The sequence below is a fragment of the Phyllostomus discolor genome, chromosome X (genome assembly GCF_004126475.2).
Source record: "Phyllostomus discolor isolate MPI-MPIP mPhyDis1 chromosome X, mPhyDis1.pri.v3, whole genome shotgun sequence".
Taxonomy (NCBI): Eukaryota; Metazoa; Chordata; class Mammalia; order Chiroptera; family Phyllostomidae; genus Phyllostomus; species Phyllostomus discolor.
The window spans coordinates 37682458-37708166 of NC_050198.1; the positions used below are offsets into that span (position 1 = coordinate 37682458).

At 38.6% G+C, this 25709-nt stretch overlaps 1 protein-coding gene across 3 annotated transcripts in view; it reads right to left on the minus strand.

The window, feature by feature from the left end:
• Positions 1–25709, minus strand: part of BRCC3 (BRCA1/BRCA2-containing complex subunit 3) — a 54117-nt gene that overhangs the window by 11739 nt on the left and 16669 nt on the right. For all 3 annotated transcript variants that reach the window (XM_036016717.1, XM_028522959.2, XM_036016716.1), the window contains 4 exons: positions 24292–24411; positions 20360–20447; positions 10108–10196; positions 8194–8249 (listed from right to left, as the gene is read on the minus strand). In XM_036016717.1, the coding sequence (XP_035872610.1) occupies positions 8194–8249; positions 10108–10196; positions 20360–20447; positions 24292–24411 (353 nt within the window). The remainder of the gene's footprint in view (positions 1–8193; positions 8250–10107; positions 10197–20359; positions 20448–24291; positions 24412–25709) is intronic.

Consider the following 25709-nt stretch of genomic DNA (forward strand, 5'->3'; position numbering starts at 1 on the left):
AGGACAAGGGTTTGATCTCCAAAATTTATAAAGTACTTACATGACAACACCAGGAAGACAAACAATCCAACAACAAAAAAAATGGTCAAAGGACCTAAATGGACACTTCTCCAAGAAGGACATACAGATGTCCCAGGGACTCAAGAAAAAATGCTCAACATCACTAACAATCACAGAGATGCATATTAAAACCACACTGAGATATCATCTCACACCTGCCAAAATGGCCATCAATAATCAACAAACAAGCACTGGAGAGGATGTGAAGAAAAGGGAACCCTAGTACATATATGGAAAACAATATGAAATTTCCTCAAAAAATTAAAAATGGAACTGGCTTTTGACGTAGCAATTCCATTGCTGGGAATATACCCTAAGAATCCCAAAACACCAATTCAAAAGAATATATGTTCATAGCAGTGCTATTTACAAATAGCCAAGATTTGGAAACAGCCTAAGTGCCCATCAGTAGATGAGTGGATTAAAAACTGGAACATTTACACAATGGAATACTACTCAGCAGTAAAAAAAGAAGGAATTTGTAGCCTTTGTGACAGCATGGATGGAACTGGAGACTATTAAGCTAAGTGAAATAAGCTAGTTGGTGAAAGATAAATACCATATGATCTTACTTATAAGTGGAATCTAATGAACAAAATAAACTACCCAGAAAAATAGGACCAGAGACATAGAAACATGGAACAGACTGACAGCTGTAAGAGGGGAGTGTTTGGGCAGGGACTGGTTAAAAGAATGTGAAGGGATTAGTCAAAGAACATATATGAATGGTGAGGACTGACATGCACAGTGGACATGCACAATGGTGAGAACTGACCTGGGGTAGGGGACAGGCTTGGTGGAAGGGGACAAACTGGGAAAAATTGGGACAACAGTGGACTTCCCACCAAAATGGAGGTGTAGATAGATACAGTGTGCTTCCTCAACAACTAAAGGAAGGACAACAACAAATTTTAAAACAAAAAAACAACAGGAACTGTCAGAAGATCAAAATGTATGGAAGTCCGAAAACCAAGGGGTTAAAGAAGAAACATTCACCCAGACTGGTAGGAGGGGCAGAGACGGGCAGCTAGGATGGTCAGGACTCACGGCAAGGCAGTGTCTGGAAAACCAGGGTGGGGGCAGTGGTGGGTGGCAGATCAGGTGAGGCAGCAGCTAAAGGAGCAGGCATTCCACATTTGCATGCAGATAAATCAGGAGGAACAACTGAGAAGCCAGACAGACCATATAACCCAGCATTCCAAAGCACAGAAATAAAGCTTCAAAGACTCTGACTGAAAACACCTGTGGGGCTTAAGGTGCCAGGAGAAACTCCCAGCCTCAAAGGAGAGTTCATTGGAGAGACCCACAGGGTCCCAGAACATACACAAAACCACCCACCCAGGAATCAGCAACAAAAGGGCCCGATTTGCTTGTGTGTAGCCAGGGAAGTGACTGAAAGCCAGCCGAGAGCCAAGCAAGCTGTACTGTTCCCTGTCTGACCCCTCCCCTACATACAGTGCCACAACACAGCTACATGGCTTGCCCCACCCTGGGGAATACCTAAGACTCTGCCCTTACTACGAAACATGTGGGATGAGACAAAACAAATACAGCCCAAATGAAAGAACAGATCAAAACCCCAGAAAAAATACAACTAAGCAACAAAGAGATACTCAACCTATCAGATGCACAGTTCAAAACACTGGTAATTGGGATGCTCACAGAAATGGTTGAGTATGGTCCCAAAATAGAGGAAAAAGTGAAGGCTACGAAAAGTAAAATAAAGGAAAATGTACAGGGAACCAGCAGTGAAGAGAAGGAAATACAGACTCAAATCAATGGTTTGGAGCAGAAGGAAGAAATAAACATTCAACCAGAACAGAATGAAGAAACAAGAATTCAAAAATACGAAGAGAGGCCTAGGAACCTCCAGGACAACTTTAAACGTTCCAACATCCAAATCATACAGGTGATAGAAGGAGAAGAACAACAGCAAGAAATTGAAAACTTATTTGAACAAATAATGAAGAACTTCCCCAATCTCGTGGAGGAATTAGACTTCCAGGAAGTCCAGGAGGCTCAGAGAGTCCCAAGGAAGTTGGACCCAAGAAAGCACACACAAAGGCACATCACAATTATATTACCTACAATGAAACATAAGGAAAGAATCTTAAAAGCTGCAAGAGGAAAGGAGACCGTTGCCTGCAAAGGAATTTCCATAAGCCTACCATCTGATTTCTCAAAAGAAGCCTTACAGGCAAGAAGGGGCTGGAAAGAAGTATTCAAAGTCATGAAAGACAAGGACCTACATCCGAGATTACTCTGTCCAGCAAAGCTTTCCTTTAGAAAGGTAGGGCAGATCAAGTGCTTGCCAGATAAGGTCAAGTTAAAGGAGTTTATCATCATCAAGCCCTTATTATATGAAATGTTAAAGAGACTTATCTAAGAAAAAGAAAATCAAATATATGAACTGCAAAATGACAACAAACTCACAAGTATCAACAATCAAACCTAAAAAAAAAACCCCAAAAAACAAAATCAAACTTAGGAAACAACTGGAACAGGAACAGCATCAGAAATGGAGATCACATGGAGGGTTATCAACAGGGGAGGGGGAGGAGGAGAAGGAGAAAGGAGGATGAGGTACAGGGAATAAGTAGCATAAATCGTACGTAGAAAATAGAAACGGGGGTTAAGAATAGTATAGGAAACAGAGAAGCCAAAGAACTTGTATGTACTCCCCAAGGACATGAACTAAAGGGAGGGAGTGCAGGTGACAGGGGGTGTACAGAATGGAGGGGAATAAAGGGGAGGAAATGAGGCAACTGTAATAGCATAATCAATAAAATATATTTAAAAAAACTTCAGCCCTGGCTGGGGTAGCTCAGTGGATTGAGCGCGGGCTGCAAACCACACATCGCAGGTTCGATTCCCAGTCAGGGCACATGCCTAGGTTGCAGGCCATGGCCCCCAGCAACCACACATTGATGTATTAATGTTTCTTTCTCCCTCCCTCTCTCTCTCTCTCCCCCTCCCCCTTCCCTCTCTAAAAAATAAATAAAATCTTTTTTAAAAAAAAGAAACCTTCAATGAATGCATTGGAAGATTAAATCAACAATATACCTGAGAAATTAGAACAAAAACAGAGACAGAAAATATGACTTAAAAGGGTCACTGTGGTCAACCTAGGACCTTTAATATCTGACTAATAGTACCAGAAAGAGAAAGGAAATACAGGGGAAGGAATTATCAAGGGACAGAGAAAAGTAACATGTATCTTTTGAAAGGTCCATTCAAACTTCCAGCCAACATGGAGGCGTAGGTAGACACACTGTGCCTCCTAACACAACCAAAAGAAGGGCAACAACAAATTTAAAAACAAAAAACAACCAGAACTGACAGGAAATCAAACTGTATAGAAGTCTGACAACCAAGGAGTTAAAGAAGGAATATTCATCCAGACTGGTAGGAGGGGTGGAGACGGGCAGCCAGACAGAAAGTACTCTCGGCAAGACAGCAGCTGGAGGATCAGGGTGGGCAAGGCGGCGGACTGTAGACTGGGTGGTCCCATATTCACACGCAGATAAATTGGGAGGACCAACTGGGGAGCAAAGACAGACTACACAACCCAGAGCTCCAGTGCAGGGAAATAAAGCCTCAAACCTCTGATTGAGAACACCTGTGGGGGGTTGAGGCTGATTGAGAACACCTGTGGGGGTTGAGGCTGCAGTGGGAGAAACTCCCAGCCTCACAGGAGAGTTCACTGGAAAGACCCACAGGGTCCTAGAATGTACACAAACCCACCCACCCAGGAATCAGCACAAGGGTCCAATTTGATTGTGGGTAGCGGGGGAAGTGACTGAAAGCCGGCAGAGAGCTGAGCAAATGGCATTGTTCCCTCTCGAATCCCTTCCCTACGTACAGTGTCATAACACGGCGATGTGGGTCGCCCCACTTTGGTGAACACCTAAGGCTCCGCCCTTATTACATAACAGGCGCACTGAGACCAAAAAAATAAAAAAGCCCGAAATGAAAGAACAGATCAGAGCTCCAGAAAAAATACAACTAAGCGACAAAGAGACGGCCAATCTATCAGATGCACAGTTCAAAACACTGGTAATCAGGATGCTCACAGAATTGATTGAATAGGGTTGCAAATTAGATTTTAAAATGAAGGCTATGCTACGTGAAATAAAGGAAAACATACAGGGAACCAACAGTGATGGGAAGGAAACCAGGACTCAAATCAATGGTGTGGACCAGAAGGAAGATAGAAACATTCAACCAGAACAGAATAAGAAACAAGAATTCGAAAACATGAGAAGCTTAGGAACCTCCAGGACATCTTTAAACATTCCAACATCAGAATCACAGGGGTACCAGAATGAGAAAAGGAAGAGCAAGAAATCGAACATTTATTTGAAAACATAATAAAGGAGAACTTCCCCAATCTCTCAAAGGAAACAGACTTTCAGGAAGTCCAAGAAGCTCAGAGAGTCCCAAAGAAGTTGGACCCAAGGAGGAACACACCAAAGCACATCATAATTACATTACCCAAGATTAAAGATAAAGAGAAAATCTTAAAAGCAGCAAGAGAAAAAGGAGACAGTTACCTACAAAGGAGTTCCCATAAGACTGTCAGCTGATTTCTCAAAAGAGATCTTGCAGGCAAGAAGGGGCTGGGAAGAAGTATTCCAAGTCATGAAAGGCAAGGACCTACATCCAAGATTGCTCTACCCACCAAAGCTATCATGTAGAATGGAAGGGCAGACAAAGTGCTTCCCGGATAAGGTCAAGTTAAAGGAGTTCATCATCACCCAGCCCTTATTGTATGAAATGTTAAAGACACTTATCTAAGAAAAAGAAGATAAAAATATGAAGTGTAAAATGACAACAAACTCACAGCTATTAACAACCAAACCTAAAACAAAAACAAACTAAGCTAACAGCTAGAATAGGAACAGAATCACAGAAATGGAGATCACATGGAGAGTTATCAACAGGAGAGTGGGTAGGGACAGAGGGGGAAAAGGTACAGAGAATAAGTAGCATAAATGGTAGGTAGAAGATAGACAGAGGGAGATTAAGAATAGTATAGGAAATGTAGAAGCCAAAGCACTTATATATATGACCCATGGACATGAACTAAAGTGCGGGAATGTGGGTGGGAGGGGGTGTACAGGGTGGAGGGGAATAAAGGAGGGGAATGGGACAACTGTAATAGCATAATCAATAAAATATATTTTAAAAAAGAATAGAGAAAAGGACATGACACATCTGTTCTACTAATTTAGTGGACATGGACAGAAATAGTCATGAGAGATGAAGCTGTTAATGTATCACTTTATGTTGGGGCATGAAGTCCATGTGAGAGAAGTGTATTGGGCCCTGGCTGGTGTGGCTCAGCGGACTGAGTGCTGGCCTGCAAACCAAAGGGTTGTCAGTTCTCAGTCAGGACACATGCCTGTGTTGCAGGCCAGGTCTCCAGTTGGGGCCATGTGAGAGGTAATCACACACGGATGTTTCTCTCCCTCTCTGCCTCTCTTCCCCTCACTCTAAAAATAAATAAATAAAATCTTTTTTAAAACAGTATATTGGCTAAGTGAAGGTGAGCACTGACCATGAATAGAAGGACTGCTGCCCTGACTCTTAAAACCAGCACACCAGGAAGTCTTTCTCTTCAGCATAAGGTTGTTTACGTCACCTCCCCAACACTGCAGATGCCATCTTATGGAGTCAAACATCAGGAGAAAGGGAAGCAACTAAAGGATTGGGAAATTATCCCCCAGAGTGATTTAAACTTGGAGGATCTTTAAATTATGGGATTGGATTGAATTATAAATAGTATTTCTTCTTCCCAGGTAGTAGGTAGGTTATGGATTGTTCTACCTGGGGATACAGGAAAAAACAATAGTAGAGAATTTCCCAGAGCTGAAGGACAAGTGCTGTCTGATCTGCCAATTTCAATCATAGAATAACCACAACTTAGCTGTATCACAGAAAGTTTCACAACCTCAAGAATACAGAAGTTCTTAAAAGCTGTCAGAGAAGGAAAAAAAAAGTCCCCTACAAAAGAATAAGAATTGGACTGGTTGAATCATCAACAACACTGGATGTTTAAAAACAATGAAATGATGCCTTTGAGGTTCTGAGAGGGAAAATGTTGATATAGAATTCTTTCTCCATTAAGGTTATTAATAAAGAATAATTTTCTTCAGACAAGCACGGGCTCAGAAGGTTTAGTTCAAATGTGCACATTTCTTAGGAAGTTACTAGAAGTCTTTAACAGCAAAATGACAGAGTGAACCAAGAAAGGTCACATGAAAGCCAGACAACAACAGATCCAACCCAGGAGGATAATGAAGGAAAGTGCCAGGACATCAACTGAGACCAGATTAGGGCAGGAAGAAGGAGGGTTTCAGGGAACAATCCTAGGAAAAGCAGGGAATCCAAAGAATTTTATATTACTCCCAAGAATTTGGAGCTCAGTAAGGTGATAAAGGCAGAAAATTAAAGAGGGGAAAGCCATTCCAAAACCTTATAAAAAAGCAAGATATACAAGAAAGAAAATAGAATCAAAGTATATCACTTTATACTGCTTGGTTTTTACATGGAATAATATTTACATAATCATAATATAAATGCTTTATTTTCTACTCTTAGAATCAACTAGTAGACGAAGCACAGATTATTTTTACACAATTATTTTTACAACACAGAACAAAATTATTTGCAACTGTGAAAACATAAAGGTTTGTGGTAAAACTGCAAGTAACAGTAGGGAGCCTAAAGACATTGCCCATTGTCTGTTGTTGATAAAATAAATAAAAAGGGTAAACTTCATTTAAGATTAGAAAAGTAACCAACAGAAAAATGAAAAGTAGTAATAAAAGTGCCTCAAACAAAATGAAGATGGGGCAGTGCAAGTAAACCTTCATTTGTGAGAGCAAGATAATATAATAATAAGAATAGATATTATCTAAAATTAGTAAATTAAGAAAGGATATCAAAAGTATATTATTTAGAGATATCAAAATAAACATGAGAACTAAAAACAGAATTAGGAGAAAGAAGTGGTTCCTTTTGACTGAGACTATTTATTCTAACTTCTTCCATACCATTGGATATTTTTATTCATGTGCATCCATTACTTTGATGAAAATTTTAGAAATTAAAGTTACTTGATGAAGGAACACTTTTGTATGGTTCGACATCCCAAAGCTATATAAAGGATAATAAAGTCTCCACACCCCCTACTTCCTCACTCCCACTTCCTCTCTCCTATGGTGTTTCCTTTCATACGTTCTATGTATCTATAAGCAAGTATGCTGGTATATTCATGTATATATTTCCCTCCATATTCTTACACAAATGGTAGCATACTATATATAATATTCTTGTACCTCACCTTTTTTTATTTAAAAAAATGTATCTTGGAGCTATTTCTGTATTACTATCAAGCTTCCTCACATTTTTTAATGACTACACATTAATCCATTATTTGGATGCATACTTTACTTAATCACTCTGTACTGACAGACATCTGTTTTTTTTCCAGTTCACTGCTATTTCAAGCAATGCTACAATGCTATTAAAATAAATTAACAATTATTATAAAAAAATTAAGATAGTCTTTGCTTCTGTTTCCCAACTAGATAATGAACTTTGCTTTCATCTTTGCATCCTCACTGCCTACCATACTGCTTAGCATAGAGTATATATTACGATTTTCTAATTTAAGTTGAATTGAATTTAAATGAGAAAACTAACCTCATTTAACATTTGAATGTGATAATATAATTCTAAAATCAAGTTTATGGAACAGCAAAAACAGTGTCTCTATACAAATCTATAGTACTCTGCATCCTCAGTCTTTGTTTTATAATTCACAGGTAAGAAGGAAAAGCAGCACTGCAACTCTGTTCAGAATAATTGCAAGAAAGGAAATGCAGGACTGGGCTGTGATGATGTAATTGCAATGAAAAGACTGCTTATATGATCCCAGCTCTCTATGTCCCCAATATCCAAGATGTTAAAAAGATTCTAACTCCTTACAGAGATGTTAATGGATATAAGTAGACTACAGAATTCTCAGTGTCTTACCAGTGAGAGAAATAAAATGAAACAAAACAATCAAGTTCCAGGACTAGAGATTAACACACCAATACATACCTGCATCTCTGTCATACTTACTCTGAGCTCTTCTGGGCCTGAATGGATTGAAAGCAAGTGTACAGTACCCGGCCAGTCTACAAAAAAATAAATAAATAAGAAAAAAGAAAGGTTACCCAGAGAAGGATTAATTTTGAAAAATGTATAGCAATTTACTAGACTCTAACCTAAAACTCAAAGGCCACTCTGAAAGTGGAAGTTTGAAAGAGATTACAAACATGGAATATACCATGAATCAGTTTCTGTAAGAAGTATCATGTAACTAACCCAACAATGGAATGGCTACAATCAAGTATCTGCTCACATGAAAGCAGAGAACTATTCACAAACATGAGGACCAAGAAACTGAGAACCAGAGTATTCAAACTGCTTTGTTGGAAGCTGACAAACTTATTCAACAAGTTTTTATAATAACAACAAATAAATTTATCATTACAAAACCAAAATCATTTCATACGAAGTATAAAGTTCAAAATACTGAACCTCTGTGTTTGTGGAAAAGTGATTTATTGAAGAATAATTATTGTGTGTTTTTTGTTTTTTTTTTTATTTTAATCATTGTTCAAGTACAGTTTTCTCCCCCCTACTCCCATGAAGAATAATTATTGTTAACACAGATTCTGAGAATCTAACTAATGTACTAAAGATAGAACACACTTGATATTTTTGGCAAAATTCATACCTACAATGTTAAAAAGTAATTTTTTTGTTTGAACTGACACATACCAAATCTCTTGACATGAACATAAAATTCAAAAAGAAGTACTCTAAATACAGAAAGGCAAAACCAGCCATTGATCGAGTTGTTTAACATCTCTGAGCTTCAGTTTGCTCATCCATAAAATATGCATAATAATCCTCATAGGCTTGTTGTCAGAGTTAGAGCATATTTAGGTAAAAAACCTAATGAGTGTGTGCCATACGACAGGTGGCAAATGGTAGCACATGTTACTATTACTAGCCATCAAAATATATGCAGAATCTGGCCACTTCTCTTTGCCTCCACTCCTACCGCCCTGGTCAAACTTCCATCATCTCTTTCTTGATTACTCCAATATCCTCCTAACTGCCTTCACATATACTGTGGACTCTATAACCTCCACCCTCCCCATGCTCCCAACCCCACCTGCTGTCCAATCTGTTACTAACACAGTAACCAGAAATATCCCATTAAAATATGAAATCACTCTCTAGCCTAGCAATTTTCAAGCAGTGTGCTGCAAGAATTTTTAAAACACGCAATACCTGACTATTTAGTCAGGGGCACTGACCCCTTTTCCCCTAAATTGTCAAATTAAAAAATTGCAACAGCCAACACAACAGCTGTCCGGTATGAATGAATCAAAATTATACCTATTCTTTTTCAGATGGGCAAAACAATATTTCTTGGTGTGCTGCAGAATTTTAATAATTAATTTGTGTGTGCCATGAGATGAAAAAGGTGGAAAATTGCAGCTCTAGTGGCTTCTCAACTCAAAGTCAAGGCCAGACAAGATCTGGCCCTAGTTATCTTTCACCCCTCCACGTAGCATGACCAAATGAATTATGGTACATATCAGGACACTTCCAAGAAGTGAATTACCTGAATAGGAGACTGGGAGAATGGGGTAAAACCGGGACTAATGGACGAAAACTGGGACATATGGTCACAGTATTCCTCACTCTGCTGCAGCCACACTGGCTTCTTTGATGTCCCCTGAACATGACACACTCACTTCAGAGTCTTTGCATTGACTATTTCCTCTACCTGAAACACTCTTCCCCCAGGAAATCCACAAGACTTGCTCCCTCATTTTCTTCAGGTCCTAACTCAATGACCTTTCTCACTGAAACCTTCCCTGACCACCCTATCAAAATTACAAAATGATTCTTCTCCATTCCGTGTGTGTATACACACACGATATAGATGTGCACATGTGTGCACACACACAATACCTTTGTATTTTTATCTTCTATGAAACAGGAAAAAATAAGTCCTACAAAGCCTTGATCCATCATCTGGTACATGGCTTGTGTACGAACATCTGTAAATAAAAATAAAAATCTGCTGTCAATAAACTGTGTCGTATGTAATCCTCCCAGGATTTAGATTCTATAGGCAAAAAAGAGATATATTCTCAGGACAATATGATTGTCAAAGCATAAATATTTTACTAGGTTAGAGAAATACTATGGGAGGCCTGCACTTAAGTAAGGAAACTTATTAATAACTGTAGACTGCCTAGCCCAACACTAGTCCTGCTATGAAATGTAGCATAGAGAGAGAAAAATGGAAAACTTTGATTAGCCCCCAAAACTCGATAACTTTTCCTAGGGGACTTAAAGGGAAAGGAAGGCATTGAAAGGAAACAAAAAGATTTCCTAGGATAAACTTCTTGATGGACAGCTTCTAGGGAAGTGAATACATTAGACTTGATAATAAAGAATGAAGTGTAGAACTATTACAGAGGAAATTCTTAAGAGGAAACCACTGTATAAAAGTGACTGTAATAGAATTAAATTCAACATTCCAAGGAGTAGAAACAAAATTTCACAATATGCTTATGCGATTTTTGCAAAGGAAATCATAAACAGGTACCAAATAACAATATTTGAAAGGATTAACTAAAAGATTAGGAAAGACTACACAGAAGCAAAATATGAAGATCTGAAGTCTTCAGACCATTGTTAATATGAAGGATATAAAAGATCAGGTATCATAACAAAACACTGCAGTGCATGGTCTGGTCCAGTGACTTATGCTCACTTTGTTTGGCAGCATGTCCCTAAACATTCTTTTGCACTTACACCTTTTGATCTAGATTGGGACTTCTCCCTGGTGTTTTCTAAGTAAAGAGCGAGACCAAACAGTACCTAGCAATGAATATGAAGGAAATACTGAAAACTGTTGCTGAAAATGAAAAGCATTGTGTGAATGATCTCCGTAGTGTTATATAACCTTGGTAAAAATCTTAATACCTCTAAGCCTATTTCCTCATCAGTTAAATAAGAATATGCATCACCCCTACTCTCACAGGGTTTTTGTATTTTAAAAATTGCAAGGTTTTTTAGCACAATGCCTAGCACATCAAAGGTACTTTGTAAGCATTCTTTCCATTCAACCTCATTGTTGAAGAATTATTGTCTGAATCTGAAAATGATTACTGTCCACACTATCCCACCCAAATTGCTTTTGGCAAGATCACCAATGATCTACTCTTGGTCCTCAATTTACCTGACTGCCTCCCCCTTGAAATGCCTTCACTTGGCTTCACACTCCTACTCTTCCCATCTATCCTAACGTCCTTGCTAATCTTTCCCAGTCTCTTTTGCTGGATCCTTCCCCTCTTCCCACTCTCGAAATATTGGCATACCAAGGACTAAGTCTTCAGTCCTTCTCTCTTCTCTATCTCTACTCGCTCCCTGGCAGATCTCATCCAGTTCTGTGGCTTCATACAGAAGCCACATACCTCATCTCTACGCTAGCCACTCCCAACTCATACCCAATAAACTCTACTCCAAGACTTCTACGCCAAACTCCAGAATTGTATATCAATTATCTACCTGACAATTTGACTTGGATGTCTGAATACAGTGATACACAGAATACCTGTCCATGAACTATTTGTTACCTGTTCACAAGGAGACAAGAGCTTGAGCTGGCATGCAGATTAATGCACTGCTTCCTTTACTGATCAAGTATTAAGGGAAAAAAATGACACTACGTGCTTAGTGTCACAGATGATTTACGTTCAGTATTAAGCTCCTTATCTCATTGATCACAGACAACTCATGAACCAATGCCAGCCTAGGTGAGTATCACTTGCCTAACAGACATTGGAAACTCAATGTGTCCAAAGCAAACACTTGATTTCCGCCACAAAATCTAATGCCTCCCAAAGCTTCCCCATCTTAATCAGCAGCAACTCCATCCTTTCAGGTGTGCAAGCTAAAAAAAAACACTTGTGCACATTTTTTATTCCTTTCACTCTCATACCCTATAACCAACTCACCATCCTGTTAGTTCTACCTTCAAGATATAACTAGAATTTGCTCACTTCTTACTACCACCTCAACTACTACCATGATTCAACAAAGCCACCATCACTTCTATCTGGATCACTGCAATAGCCTGCTATCAACCTACAGTCTGTTCTCAACCCTGTATTCAGCAATCCTTCCAAAAGTGAAGCCAGATCATGCCATGCCTCTGCTGAAAACTCTATAATGGTTCCCAATCACACTTAAGAATAAAAGTTAGAAATCCACAGTGTCCTACAATTGCCTACATATTTCCTAGTGCACCCATTACCACCTTGTCCTCATTTTCTACCATTCTGCCTCTTTGTCACTCAGCTCCAGCCACACTGGTCTCCTTATGTTTCCTCATACACTGCAGGTACTCCTCCTCGGGGGCCCTGGCACACTGGCTATTCCTCTCTGATTGCAACACTCTTCCCCCAGATATGTGCTTGGCCAACTCCCTCGCTTCCTTCATATTTTTGCTCAGCTGTTAACCTCTCCGTAAGACTTAATCATATTACTTAAAATGTAAACCTCACCCCCACCCCACAGGCATGTCCTATGCCCCTTGCCCTGCTTTACATTATTTTCCTCAGATATCTTAGTTACTTCTAACTGACCTCCTAAATGCCAAATCTGTAAGATATAGTTTATTCTAAATTAGTGCCACCCAAGAGAAAATTCTGCAACTGCATTATCCAGTTTTTCTTTCATCATTAGAACAGATCACTATTTCATCAGCTGAATACCATATGCTGTAGTTCACTTGCATTTAGGGACATTACATGAAAAATATTTGTTTGTAAACACTAGAGACACATTCTGAGAGGAGACGTTCACATTTATGAGAAGTACAGGACAGTGAAACAGTCTAAAGGGACAAAAGAGTCACACTTCCTATTTCCTGGTATGAAAGTAGAATAGTATGAACAGTATTTTTTCATTTACTCTTGATTAAAAATTTTCCTAAAACAGAAATCACAGGTCACAAAGTTGACAATAAAGAATTTTAAAAGAATGGGAGACAATATACACAAATGCTACAAAAATACAAACCCATGCCCTGGGTGGTGTGGCTCAATGGATTGAGTGCCAGCCTGCAAACCAAAGGGTCACTGGTTTGATTCCCAGTCAGAGCACATGCCTGGGTTGCAGGCCAAGTCCCCAGTAGGAGGCACACAAGAGGCAACCACACACTGATGTTTCTCTCCCTCTCTTTCTCCCTCCTTTCCCCTCTCTCTACAAATAAATAAATAAAATCTTTTTAAGAAATACAAACCCTGAAGCCCTAGCTGGGTAGCTCAGTTTGTTAGAGCATCATCCCAATGTGTCAAGGTTCTGGATTCGATCTCCCATCAGGACACATAAAGAAGCAACCAATAAATGCACAAGTACATAAAACAACAAATTGATGTTTTGCTCTCTCTCTGCTCTTTCCTCTCTAAAAAAAACAATAAATATAAACAATGCAAGCCCTGAGATAGCCATTATTACAGTAAAATTACAGTTTAGCCTTCACTTATTCTATACTTTGTCCTAATAGAGTTTCCACCTAATCCTGTTTGCTAAGAAAGGCATTACAAATGTATTATAATATCAAAAAAATTATTTATAATGAATCTAAGGAGTATTGACTTATAACCTCTAGAACAGAATGCTTGTTTGAGAAAAATAAATTTGTTAAAATGACTGGTTGTACCAAACTGCTTAATTGAAGTTGCAGCCTGTATCTGCCTGTCATGGGAGGCTCATCTGACCAACCAACTGTGGTGATAAATTTAGTCACTGCCTCACTGTTTATAGCTGTGCCTATTACCTGACTCTGTATGAAAGAATTTAGCAGGTCTCAAAATTAGGAACAGCCTGAATTATAAGAGAAATTTTAAAATAGTGCCAAGTCTCATGAGACTTATGAAACAGCCTGCATTATTTGAATCACCTTCCTTTTACTTTTGCAAACCATGGACAGGTAAAATTCCGGAAAGTTACCTGTGTGAGGATGACATAACTCAACTCTCTTTCCCTATCACCAAACCTATGCTTTCTCCATCTCCTGTTTTCATAAATAGCACTCCCTCCTCAGCCACTACCATGCTCCAACAAAGGTGTCATTACTTCTGTCTTGGATCAAAGCAAGACACTACAAAATGTCTAGAACCCTGATTCATACAAACCTCAGTTCAGATACTGGTTCTACCACTTAGCTGTCTGGTTTTAGACAATATATTTCAACTCTGAGCCTCACTTAGTTTCTTCCCTTAAGAGTCACACACTCTTCACGATTACTTGGGAAGTGTTTCAAGAAGTAGAGAATAGTCTCAATGTCAAATGCTACATAAGACAGAGACTTAAAATGTTCATTAGATTTTCAACATGGATGTCACAGATGACTTTAGCAAGATCCACTTCAACAATGTGATAGGCTAAAAAGCCAGACTAGAGTGGAGTATGCAGTGTGAGTGAATGGTGAGAAGAAATACAGTATGTACCTGAAGGGGAAGTGGGGCTGGGAAAAGTTTTTTGTTGTGTTTTCTTCTCCATGTGAGGTATGAGCATGTTTGAAAGCTCCCCGAGTGTAGAGACCTTATTTCTCCCCTTCACTGCCTTCTCCACAGCACCTTGAAGAGGGCCAGACACATAGCACACACTCTAACTTATTTGTGGAAGGAACAAATAAATTATGGGTAGAATCCAGCACAGCAGAAAGGGATACAGATATAAGAGAGAGAAGTATAATGAACAGTGTAAGGTTCTTAAGAACATGGGAGGCAAAAATTGAGAGCAGGAGTGGGTGGGTGGGTATTAGCCAAAAGAAAGGATACCCTATTGTAATGAGAGAGAAAAGAAGAATATGGGTACAGTAATAAGTAGGTGAGTAAAGAAAAAAGGAGAAAATTCCTTTCTAATTATTTCTGTTTCCTCTATTAAAGTAGGAAGGGTGTTGTCTGCTGAAAGTAAAGGAGGAAGTGGGGAGTTCAGAATTTTCAGAATGAGAAAAAGCCCTGATTTGAGACTAAAATGGCACAAAACTAAATGCCATGCATGATCTGATTGGATCCTGGACTGGAAAGGGAAAACTGCTATAAAGAACAATTGGGATAAATGGCAAAATTTGAATATATTTGGTATATTACAAAGGGAATTATATCAAATTCCTGAACAGCAGTGTTGTTCAAGCACTGTGCTTATGAACATGAGCATCCTTGTTCTTGAAAAATAAGTTACTTTCAGGTAATGTGTGTGTTGGGGGGATACAGAGAGAAATAATAAAACAAATTTGGCAAAAGGTTAACGATTGTTGAATCTGGTTCTTCATGCTATTCTTGCAATTTTTCTGCAAGTCTGATTTTCATTGTTTTCTTATTAGTTTTTTTTTTGTAAACTTTTTTATTGTTGTTCAAGTACAGTTGTTCTTATTAGTTTTTATTTTCTTTATTGCTGACACTATTACAGATGTCCCCTATTTTTCCCTCCTTTGCCCACCTCCACCCAGACCTTGCCCTCCCCTCCCTCTGGCCCTCACTGTGTCTGTGTCCATGGCCTATGCATATGTTCTTTAGCTAATCTCTTCATCTTCTTTCATCCAGTCTGCCCCCGCAACCCTCTGACAGCTGTCAGTCTGCTCCAAGTTTTAAAGTTTTAGTGTGTCTCCTTGACCTATATTACCCTTGCCTTTGGAAACCCTAGCCCAAAACAACAACAACAAAACCCTCACTTTATATTCTTGAAGGAATGAATAGTTTCCTTTCTATTCCTTACATGGAAAACTTTGTCCTTTGTATATTTTATTTCTATGGTAGGGAACATAATTTAACATTGTTAGTTTCATTATTTACTGTGCCTTTTATTACAGAATGACCTATCTTCTCTCACCCTTTTGCTAATGATGTAACTGCTGCTTTTATTTTCTCCATATAGCTTAACCTAGCCTGCTACTTTTTGATCAAGTTTTTAGGTTTCTAGCTTCTCTTTAATGATATATTATTGTGTTTATTTCTTAATCCTGAGGCTTTCATTTTTATAGGTGTTTACCCTGTTTAAACTGATGGTACAAATGTTCTATTTCTTCTTTATTGTTGTTACTCTTTGTTTTAACCTTAGTACTGTGTTTTTCTTCACCACAAAATCATAAAGTCCAAATCATTAAGTTCCAAGACAGCAGAAATCATGATTGCATTATTCCATAGAGGTATCCAATATTTGTTGAATAATCATTTATGCAATAAGCCTATAAAATGTGTTTAAAACACTGTCTTATTTAACCCACTAGAACTTAACCTAATTCTACTAGTAACCTCATCATAAAAACCATTCAAATGCTTGTTACATACACACAAATACACGTCACTGCCACATCCCTCTCCCTCCCCACCTTATCTTTAATGGAAAAAAATCCCACCCCTTCTCACATGTCATTCTTTTAACATAGCTTGGAATTATTTTCCTATTAAACATACTTACTGTACAGACTTTAAATCAACCTGTTTTTAGTCATCACTCATTTTCCCCCCCCAAGGCTTGCTACTACAGGACCCATTTGACTCAATTCTTGAACAGCTGTTTGGAGATGAGTTATATCTTTCTATCTACGAAGCCCCCTAGGCTCTGGAAATCCACAGCAATCTATTCATTGTGAACACCAGCTTAGTTGGGAGATTATTTTTTCTTTAGTTCTACCCATAGTTTTATTACCACAAATATTTTGAGATCTAGTTGAAAGATATTCATACTGTTAATTCTTCAAATGTTCTCTGCCCTTCAACTTTAGGTATTTAATTATGCTGTGTGTGTGTGTGTGTGTGTGTGTGTGTGTGTGTGTTTTGTCTTCTATAGTTTTATCAATAAATGCTTTGGTAACTATCTTTGGTATTGTGATAAACATAGAATAAAATGCCATATACATGATTTCCTATACTGCTCCTAACAACTCTGAGACCATAACATACTCTCCATTTCTGTCAGAGAGGAAACTATGGCACAGAGGTTAAAAGGTCTTCTCAGCTAGTAAGTGACCAAAACATGGAGCAGACTGACGGCTATAAGAGGGGAGGGGGATGGAGACTGGATGAAAGAAGATGAAGGGAGGAGCCAAAGAACACATATGCATGACCCATGAACATGGACAACAGTGTGGGGATTACCCAGGGGTCTGGGTGGAGGGGAACAAAGGGGGAAAATCGAGATGACTGTAATAGCATAAACAATAAAATATTAAGAATTGGGATTAAAAAAAAAAAAACAGTGACTGAAATGGGATTTTAACACAGACCTACTTCCTAACAGAATCCAAAGCTGGTATTCCCAGCGCTCATGGTATGATAACTCTCTGAACTTGCTATTTGCAGTTTAAAATATTAACACTCTTAGAAGTCTCTTTGAGCATAGCCTTTATTAGAGTTTGTTATTTGTTCCTTTGGCTTATCCCATTAAGAATTATTGTTTCCAGGTAAGATCTCAATGCTCCAGGCTCCAAATCCACTGTGTTGAATTATTTTCATTTGGCCCCTTAATCATTTTATGATTTACAGTTGATTTTTTCAGTTACATCCTCCAGTACCCTGGTTTTCTAACTAACTACTCTCACTGCTGCATCGCAAATGCTTCCCTAGGTTCTTATTTAACGGCTTGGCTCTTCCACCCCTGAGAGGAAAATTCAATCATTCTCTGAACTATGAACACTTTTTGGGTATTAAACTTCAGAGACTGATACTGTTTTTTTCCCTAAGTTCTTAGGGAGATACTTTTCTTACTACAAAATTTTACATCCTTTCAATTCTAACTTATTACCATAGTGACAATAACTGTTCAGAAATATGAGCTCCAATAATTGCTCAGGAATATACACTCCACTTTCATTAGCAGTTGGTACTTACCTCTTTCTGGCTGATGGCACTACCATAGGAGAAATTTGAGCCAAATCTGATTTTAGTGTTGGTGGTGGCAAGAAAGCAATAGCTTTTATTACTGAGTAAAAGTTAGGTACAATCAAACACTGAATTTATTCAGTGATATTAAGGTTTTACAGGAATACATTCATAGCTATAAAACCAACCTTTATTGGGACATTAGTGAGCCAACTAAAGAATTCAAATATGGTCAGTAATTTAAATAAGGTCAATAATTTAAATAACAGTATTATATCAATATTAATTTCTCAATTTTGATAAATGTACTATAATTATATAAGAGAGTATCTTTGTGTTTAGGGAATTCACACTGAAAAGTATTTGGGAATAAAGGAGAGTAGTGTCTACTTTTAGGAGTAAAAGTATTTAGGAGAGTAGTTACTTTCAAATACTTCAAGGAAAACATTGTACTCAGATGCAAATACACATACACACGGGTATGTATGGATATAGTAGAAAGAATGACACAGCCAATATTGTAAATGTTAGCATTTGGCAAATCTAGGCACAGAGTATTCAAGAATTTTTTGTACTGTTTTACCAACTTTCACCCTCACATTATGTCAAAATAAAAGTTAAAGACACCTCTACTCTTGTTATTGTAAGTTCTAGTTTCAAACTTTTTCTTTTCCATTGAAAGAACCATTTTAATTACACATTTTTTGTTAATATGGGGTATCTTAGGCCTGCCACTACTATGTTACAGTGGGCAGGTGTAAGTTTCTGTCAGCAAGAAACAGAGCAAGTACATTACCTCCCTTATTCTAAATCAGTATTTAACTGGGGCCATGAACCAGAATTCCTTGAGGAGCTTTTTCATAATATACCCACCTATGGCTTACTCCCAGAGGTTCTAACAGTATGTCTGGGTTGGAAAAAAATGAATTTAGTACAGTACATTTTACAAAATCTCTTCCAGATGATTCTGAGAAGTATCCCTCCCCACACTAAGAATCACTACTCTAGATACAGAACCACTCATCTATTATTAAAGTTGGACACTGCACTGCTGTGGATATTTTGGCATTTATATCACAGCAAAGATGAATATAGAATTTGCAATCCACTCAAGCCCCTATAACTAGAAATAGAACATCACCATGGGAAGAGCACAGACTTAGGAGACAGACCTGGGTTCAAACCTCAGCTCTGCTGCTTAGTTAACTTGTGAGCCTCTATTTAATCCTCAGTCCAAGAGGGAAAGATTTCCAACTCATAGGCTGCCATGAGGATTAGAGAAGAAAACATTCATAAACCAGTAGCATGCAGTTAAGTATTCAAGAATATTATTTTACTTTCCCCAAGTACAATTATTTATTTTACTTCAGGAAAGTCAGGTAGAAACAACAACAAAATAACCATGATTCAGGGAAGGGGTAAAGATAAAAAGAGAGAAAGTAATTTTGTAGCATTATACTGATTAGAGTGTTAAGGAGGCAGGCTGAGAACTCCAACAGCTAGGATGGAATGTGTGTAAAACAGAGATTGTGAACATCAGTTTTGTAAATTTCACCCTTCATACAGGAGTGTGTGGGACAGTGACATTCAGCAATCAGCAATCACCAATTTTCAGTTACCTTTTAAAAAAGACTTTATTTTAGAGAGAGGAGAAGGGAGGGAAAAAGAAAGGGAGAGAAATATCTATTGGTTGCCTTTTGCACAAACCCCAACAGGGGACGTGGCCCACAACCCAGGAATGTGCCATGACTGGGAATTGAACTGGCAACTTTTGGCTTTAGGGGACAATGCTCAACCAACTGAAGCATGCAGGTCAGGGCAAAGTTACATGTTTTTTAATATCAGCCAACTGTAAGGCTTTAGTTAATCTTGATTTCCTAAACAGTCAAAATAGAGCACTGAAAATTTATCTCTATTAAAAATAATCAATATGATATAAATCATCACTTTTAAAACATAGCACAATAGACCCTGGTTGGGGTAGCTCACTGGATTGAATGCAGGCCTATGAACCAAAGTGTCCATGGTTTGATTCCCAGTGAGGGCACATGCCTGGGTGGCAGGCCAGATCCCCAGTAGAAGGAGCTAGAGGCAATCACACATTGATGTTTCTCTTCCCCTCTTTCTCCCTCCCTTCCCCTGTCTCTAGAAATAAATTAATAAAATCTTTTAAAAAAAACATAACACAATAAAAATAAGGACACCTGATTAAGGATAATTAGATTTTGGTTTAAAACAACCATAGCCCATGTCATAGAAAAGAAAAGGAAAACTACGTGTATTTCTAAGAACAATAAATATTGCAACCCCATTATACTTACCAACATGTGAAGGCCAAACAGTTATATGAGGATGGGAATGATACCAGCCCACAACTCTCATGGGGCGACCTGTTAGTTCAGCCAACCTGTGTGCCTGTCAAGGAATTTTCTTCAACTGGTAGGAACAAAATCTGTGATATTAATAATGGCTCATAGAGTATCCTGAGGTTTAAAACAAACCACTTACAATATAGGGTCAATAAAAGAATGAAATAAGGTTGATGCCCAGAATTTCATGGACTTCCTATTTAAAAAAAAAAAAGGTGTTTCTTTTTTAAAAATGGAATCCAGCCCTGGCTGGTGTAGCTCAGTGGATTGAGCGTGGGCTGCGAACCACACATCGCAGGTTTGATTCCCAATCAGGGCACATGCCTGGGTTGCAGGCCATGGCCCCCAGCAACCGCGCATTGATGTTTCTCTCTCTCTCTTTCTTCCTCCCTTCCCTCTCTAAAAATAAATAAATAAATAAAATCTTTAAAAAAAAAACCTTTAAAAATGGAATCCATTTGATTCCCATTATTATATATAGTTACATCCTCTTAATCTAATTTAGCTAATGTTTGATCACTCAAATACTTATTAGTGTGCTATCTGAAGAACTTTTTTAATCCTTTGAAGTCACATTACTACCTTAAATATTCTTCTACTCTCTTTCTAGCTCTATCCCACTCCAATTTTTGAAAAAGAAATGTAAGATTTAAAAAATTTATTTGATTTCTCTCTGGCAGGCTGCCAATGTCAACAATAGCAAGTAGGGTAGTTTCAGAGACCAAATAAACTTAGTTCAGTCTCCCCGTTTGTCTGGAAATATCCCCCAAAGGAATATTTTCCTCCTTCATTCTAGAAATAAAATTTTGCCATTAATTCTGAATCTCTAACTTGAGATAAGAAATCAACTCAGACATAAGGTGTCCCCTTCTGTTGCTGCTCACTGAGCCTGCTGCTGCTAAAGTGTAACATGCTGGCTCACTTCCCTGCAAATTACATCAAAACACAATAATCCTTTCTTTACAACTAAGTCTGAGAAAGAATACATTTTAAGTATTTTTTTTTTTACTTTCAAATGCCAAAAGAAATCACTTAACTGTTCTAAACCCATTTCTTCAGCTGCAGACTGGGGGGAAATCCAGCTCACACAGCAGTGAAAAGTAATTGAGGTAATCCAAGCAAGGTGTTTAGCATCATGCCTGGCACTGAGTTAAGTGCTTAACAGCACTCATTGTCATGTTAGCACATTAACATGTGACAATGCATCCAGCCATCCCTCTCCCATTTTGGGAATGGACTAGTTTTAGTTTAAAAGTTATAATAGATTATAATTTTATAATGTATAAAGATTATAAAATTATAATCTATAACAGATTATTATAGATTAATAACAGATTATAATCACAATAATAAATATCTTTTATATCATTATTTTCTGGGAATTTTATTTTGGCAAAGTTTGTTTTTGTTTGTTTAAATACCAATGAATGGGCTTTCTGCTTCTGGCTAAAATGAAATAAAAAGGGCTGGACTTACCCTCCTGCCTGAGACAAGCAAACAAACTGTATTACACGAAACAGGAAAGCCAGTAAGTGGGAAACAAACAAGATGAGTGCTTCAGAAAACTTCCAGGCCACAGAGCAGAAAGGGAAATTGAGGTGGAGCTCGCCAGTTCCCTGGGTTTAGGACAGTTCAATCGGTAGAGTGAGCGAGGTAGAGGACCGCAGGGAAGAGCGTGGCGCAGGGCGAGGACGCTGCCTAACCGCAGAGGGTCCCCCTGGAGTATTCCGCAGACCGCGGCTCAGCACAAGCGTGTGAGGAGAGTACATGAGGCCGGGGGAGAACCACCTGGAGGGATGAAAGGGAACCATGCCGGGAGCTCAGGCTGGACAGGGACTGGTGGCTGTCCCCGCCAGCCAGGATGGTAACGCTCACAATTTGGGAGGCATCGGGCAGGGCGCTCCCAAGGGTTTTGCGTCAGTAGTGCGTGTGTGTGTGGCGGGGGGGGGGGGGGGGGGGGGGGGGGGGGGGGGCGGGGGGGGGGGATGACTCCCATTCTGAAAGGGCCCACACAGCAAACCTTCAGGGCCAGACTCTAAAGGGTCCAACTATTCTGGGTAACTTAATACCATTGAAAAGAAAGCTGAGAAATTATGTGTAGTAGTAAGTGCAAACACATCCAGCACGCAAGAGAAAAAACATGTGTGGCATGTGACCTAAAATTACCAGGCATGTAGAAAAACAAGAAAATCCAATCCTTAGTGAAGAGATGGAAAAGAGATTAATGGTGGTAAGGGTAGGAATGTGGGGAGGGGCAGAATAAAAAAACCAGTCTTAAAAGATCACAGACTGTTTGACTCCATTTACCAAACATTCTTGAAATTACATTATACAGATACAGAACAGATTAGTGACTTCCAAGGGTTGGGGTAGGGTGACTATACTGGAGGAACATGAGGTAGGTTTTTATGGCGATGGAATAGTTCTACATTGTGACTGCGATGGTTGTTACCTATATCTATACATGTGACAAAATGGTGTAGAACAACATGCTGTATCAATGTCAATTCCCAGTTTCATATTATATTATAAATTATGTAAAATGTAACCTTTAGGAGAAGGGTACAAGGTGAAGGGAACAGGGACCTTTCTATACTATCTCTGCAACTTCCAATGAATCTATATAATTATTTCAAAATAAAGAGCTTTAAAAAAGGTACACACCACAAAAACACATGCTACATTTGATTATATAAAAACGCAAAAACAATCTGGACAAAAACTCATACACCCTGAGTAAGATGAGAAAAATCACTATCCTTATCACAAAGGGCTAATCTTCTTAACACACAGAGTGCCTATAAATTAAGAAAAAGATTTCCAAATAAATAGAAAAATGGGCAAAGGAAATAACCAGATACTTCAGAGGAAAATACAAATAACCCTTAAAAAAATAAGATACAATTACAGAGTGGCAACAATCAAAAACTTGGGTCTACCAGGGCCTGGTAGCAAGAAAACAAAAACAAAACTTTGACAACACACACAGTCTGTGAGTGTGCAGGGTAACAGCAATTCCACCTCTAGGAATTGGTCCTACAGACACATGTACACATGTGTGAAATGCAGAATGTGTTAAGTACTTTGAAAAACAAGAAAATATTCATAAATTTCTATAGTCACAGAATTTATATGTAAGGATACATGAAAACCTGATAACCCTGGTTATGTCCAGAGAGGGACGGTGGGGAAAACTGGAACACAGAGATTGGAGAAAAATACTTATTTTGTGTACCTTTTTGTTCCTGTTAAAATTTATACTATGCATACATACAACCTATTTTTAAAAGTTATTAACTTATCCAAAAGACTGATAAATTACTAAAACTACTGATGCAAATTTAACTTGCTATAGCTGAGGTAGGGAATCCAGATTATGGGAAGCAAATGTCCTGTTTGATCACTCTTTGGTGGTATTTAACATGGAATATTGCATTCAGTTTTTAGCATGGCATTTGTTTTGAGACAGCCTCAAAAGAGAATCCTCCCAAATGATAGAGACCAAGATAGTAAAAAGCCTAGAAATTGAATGATACTAGGAAAATCGATGGTGGGAGAGGGGACTGAAGAGGTTTGGTGGAGAGAAGGAGGAAGGTACTCCGCATAGAGTTTTCTGTCATAGGATTTGACCTTGCCATCTTTTGGTATTTGAAAACAGGAATATTAGAAATTTCTAATTCTTCCAATTAAAGCCACTCAAAAGGAGAAGGGGGCAAAAATTCTGATTAACCAAGCAATTGGATCTAGGGGGTAAATATGAAAGCTGAGAACGAGCCACCAGGAAGAGAACCTGTGCAGTCTCCTAAAGCAAGCTAAGGGAACAGAGGAACCTGGCCTAGAAGCCCCATAGCACATAAAAGCTTCTTATCAACCAATAAGGATATCTCCGCCTCCGTCGAGGCCGCAGATAGTTGCTCTGGAGAAATTTCCACCCGATCCTTCCTCTTATCAGAACGTCGCAGGATGATGACAGAATGAATGTGAACAATTCTGACGGTGTCAACCTAAAGGAAAATCCTCAGAGATGTTTACTTCAGTCTCTCTCCAGTAATATCTATCCCTGCGTTTACAGAATTGTATTGTATTACATCATAAGGTTAAAGATTCCATCTGAGAAAACTGACATTTTTCTCATAAATAATGGAATGTTTCAAATAAAAGATATTGAACCTCAACATATACATTTCAGAAAAAAAGCCAAAGCTAATATTTAGATCAAGGAAGGACTTTTTGAATGATCAATTAATAATCATTTGACTGTCACACAAAAGAATACAAGTCAAACTGCTAACACTTTGGTTGAGCAGCAAGTATCACACCTGAAACTACACTAAAATAATGTGGTAAATTAATGCTATAGAAGCTCAGAGGGAAGGAGTCACTTAAATTAGAACAAGTATCTCCACAGAAGAGGCAGACAAGTGTATGTGTTTCCTGACTGTTGTGTGTGCAGATAGAATTTCTGTAAATGCTAAATGGAGGCTAGTAATGTTTGGGAGACAAGTTGGCCACCTGATTTAAATATTACTATAAAACTTTAGATGGAATGGCAGACAGTAAGGCTAAGGAAGAAGGATAAAGTATTGATAAAAATATATAGGATGTCAAATGCCAAGCCATGATCTGCAGGATGAACTGGACAGAGGAAAATTATTTCAGATAGCCTGGATATGAAGTAATGACAAAGTACCAGACTAACTGGATGGCAGAAATGGAAGAGACAGAATTCAGATTCATTAAGGAAGAATCCACAAGATTTGGTAGCTTATGGACCATGGGTGATGGAGGACAGGAAATTGTCAAGGATGACTCTTCAAGGTTGAAATGGTGAAACATGGCAGGCAGATCTAAGTTTAGCAAGGATCAGGAAGGAAGATGAGCGTGCTTTCAGATGAGCTGATCTGGGATGAGAGGATGTAAATAAAAACAAGGAACATGTGGAGGGGCGGGCAGAGGTCCAGGCCTAAATCAAGGGGTGGGTGCCCACGTTTTGGATGGGGTACAATAAAAGGAACCAGGAGGGAAGACACAGGAGTCAAAACCAGAACAATGAAATGGTTCAAACGTTACTGGCAGGTGGGGGGGGGGATGGGAGAAGATGGGTGTGGCATTGCCAGAAGTTACAGGGACGTGGGTAAGACCTGAAAGGAGACTTTTAGAGTAAGCTATAGTCCTACTACAGTGTAATACAGCAGCCATTATACACATATGGCTATTGAGCCTGAAATGTGGTCCCCTTTCATGCCTTTTCTACCTGGTAAACTCTTTCACAGCCTTTAAATTCCCTTTGATGAGCCACTAA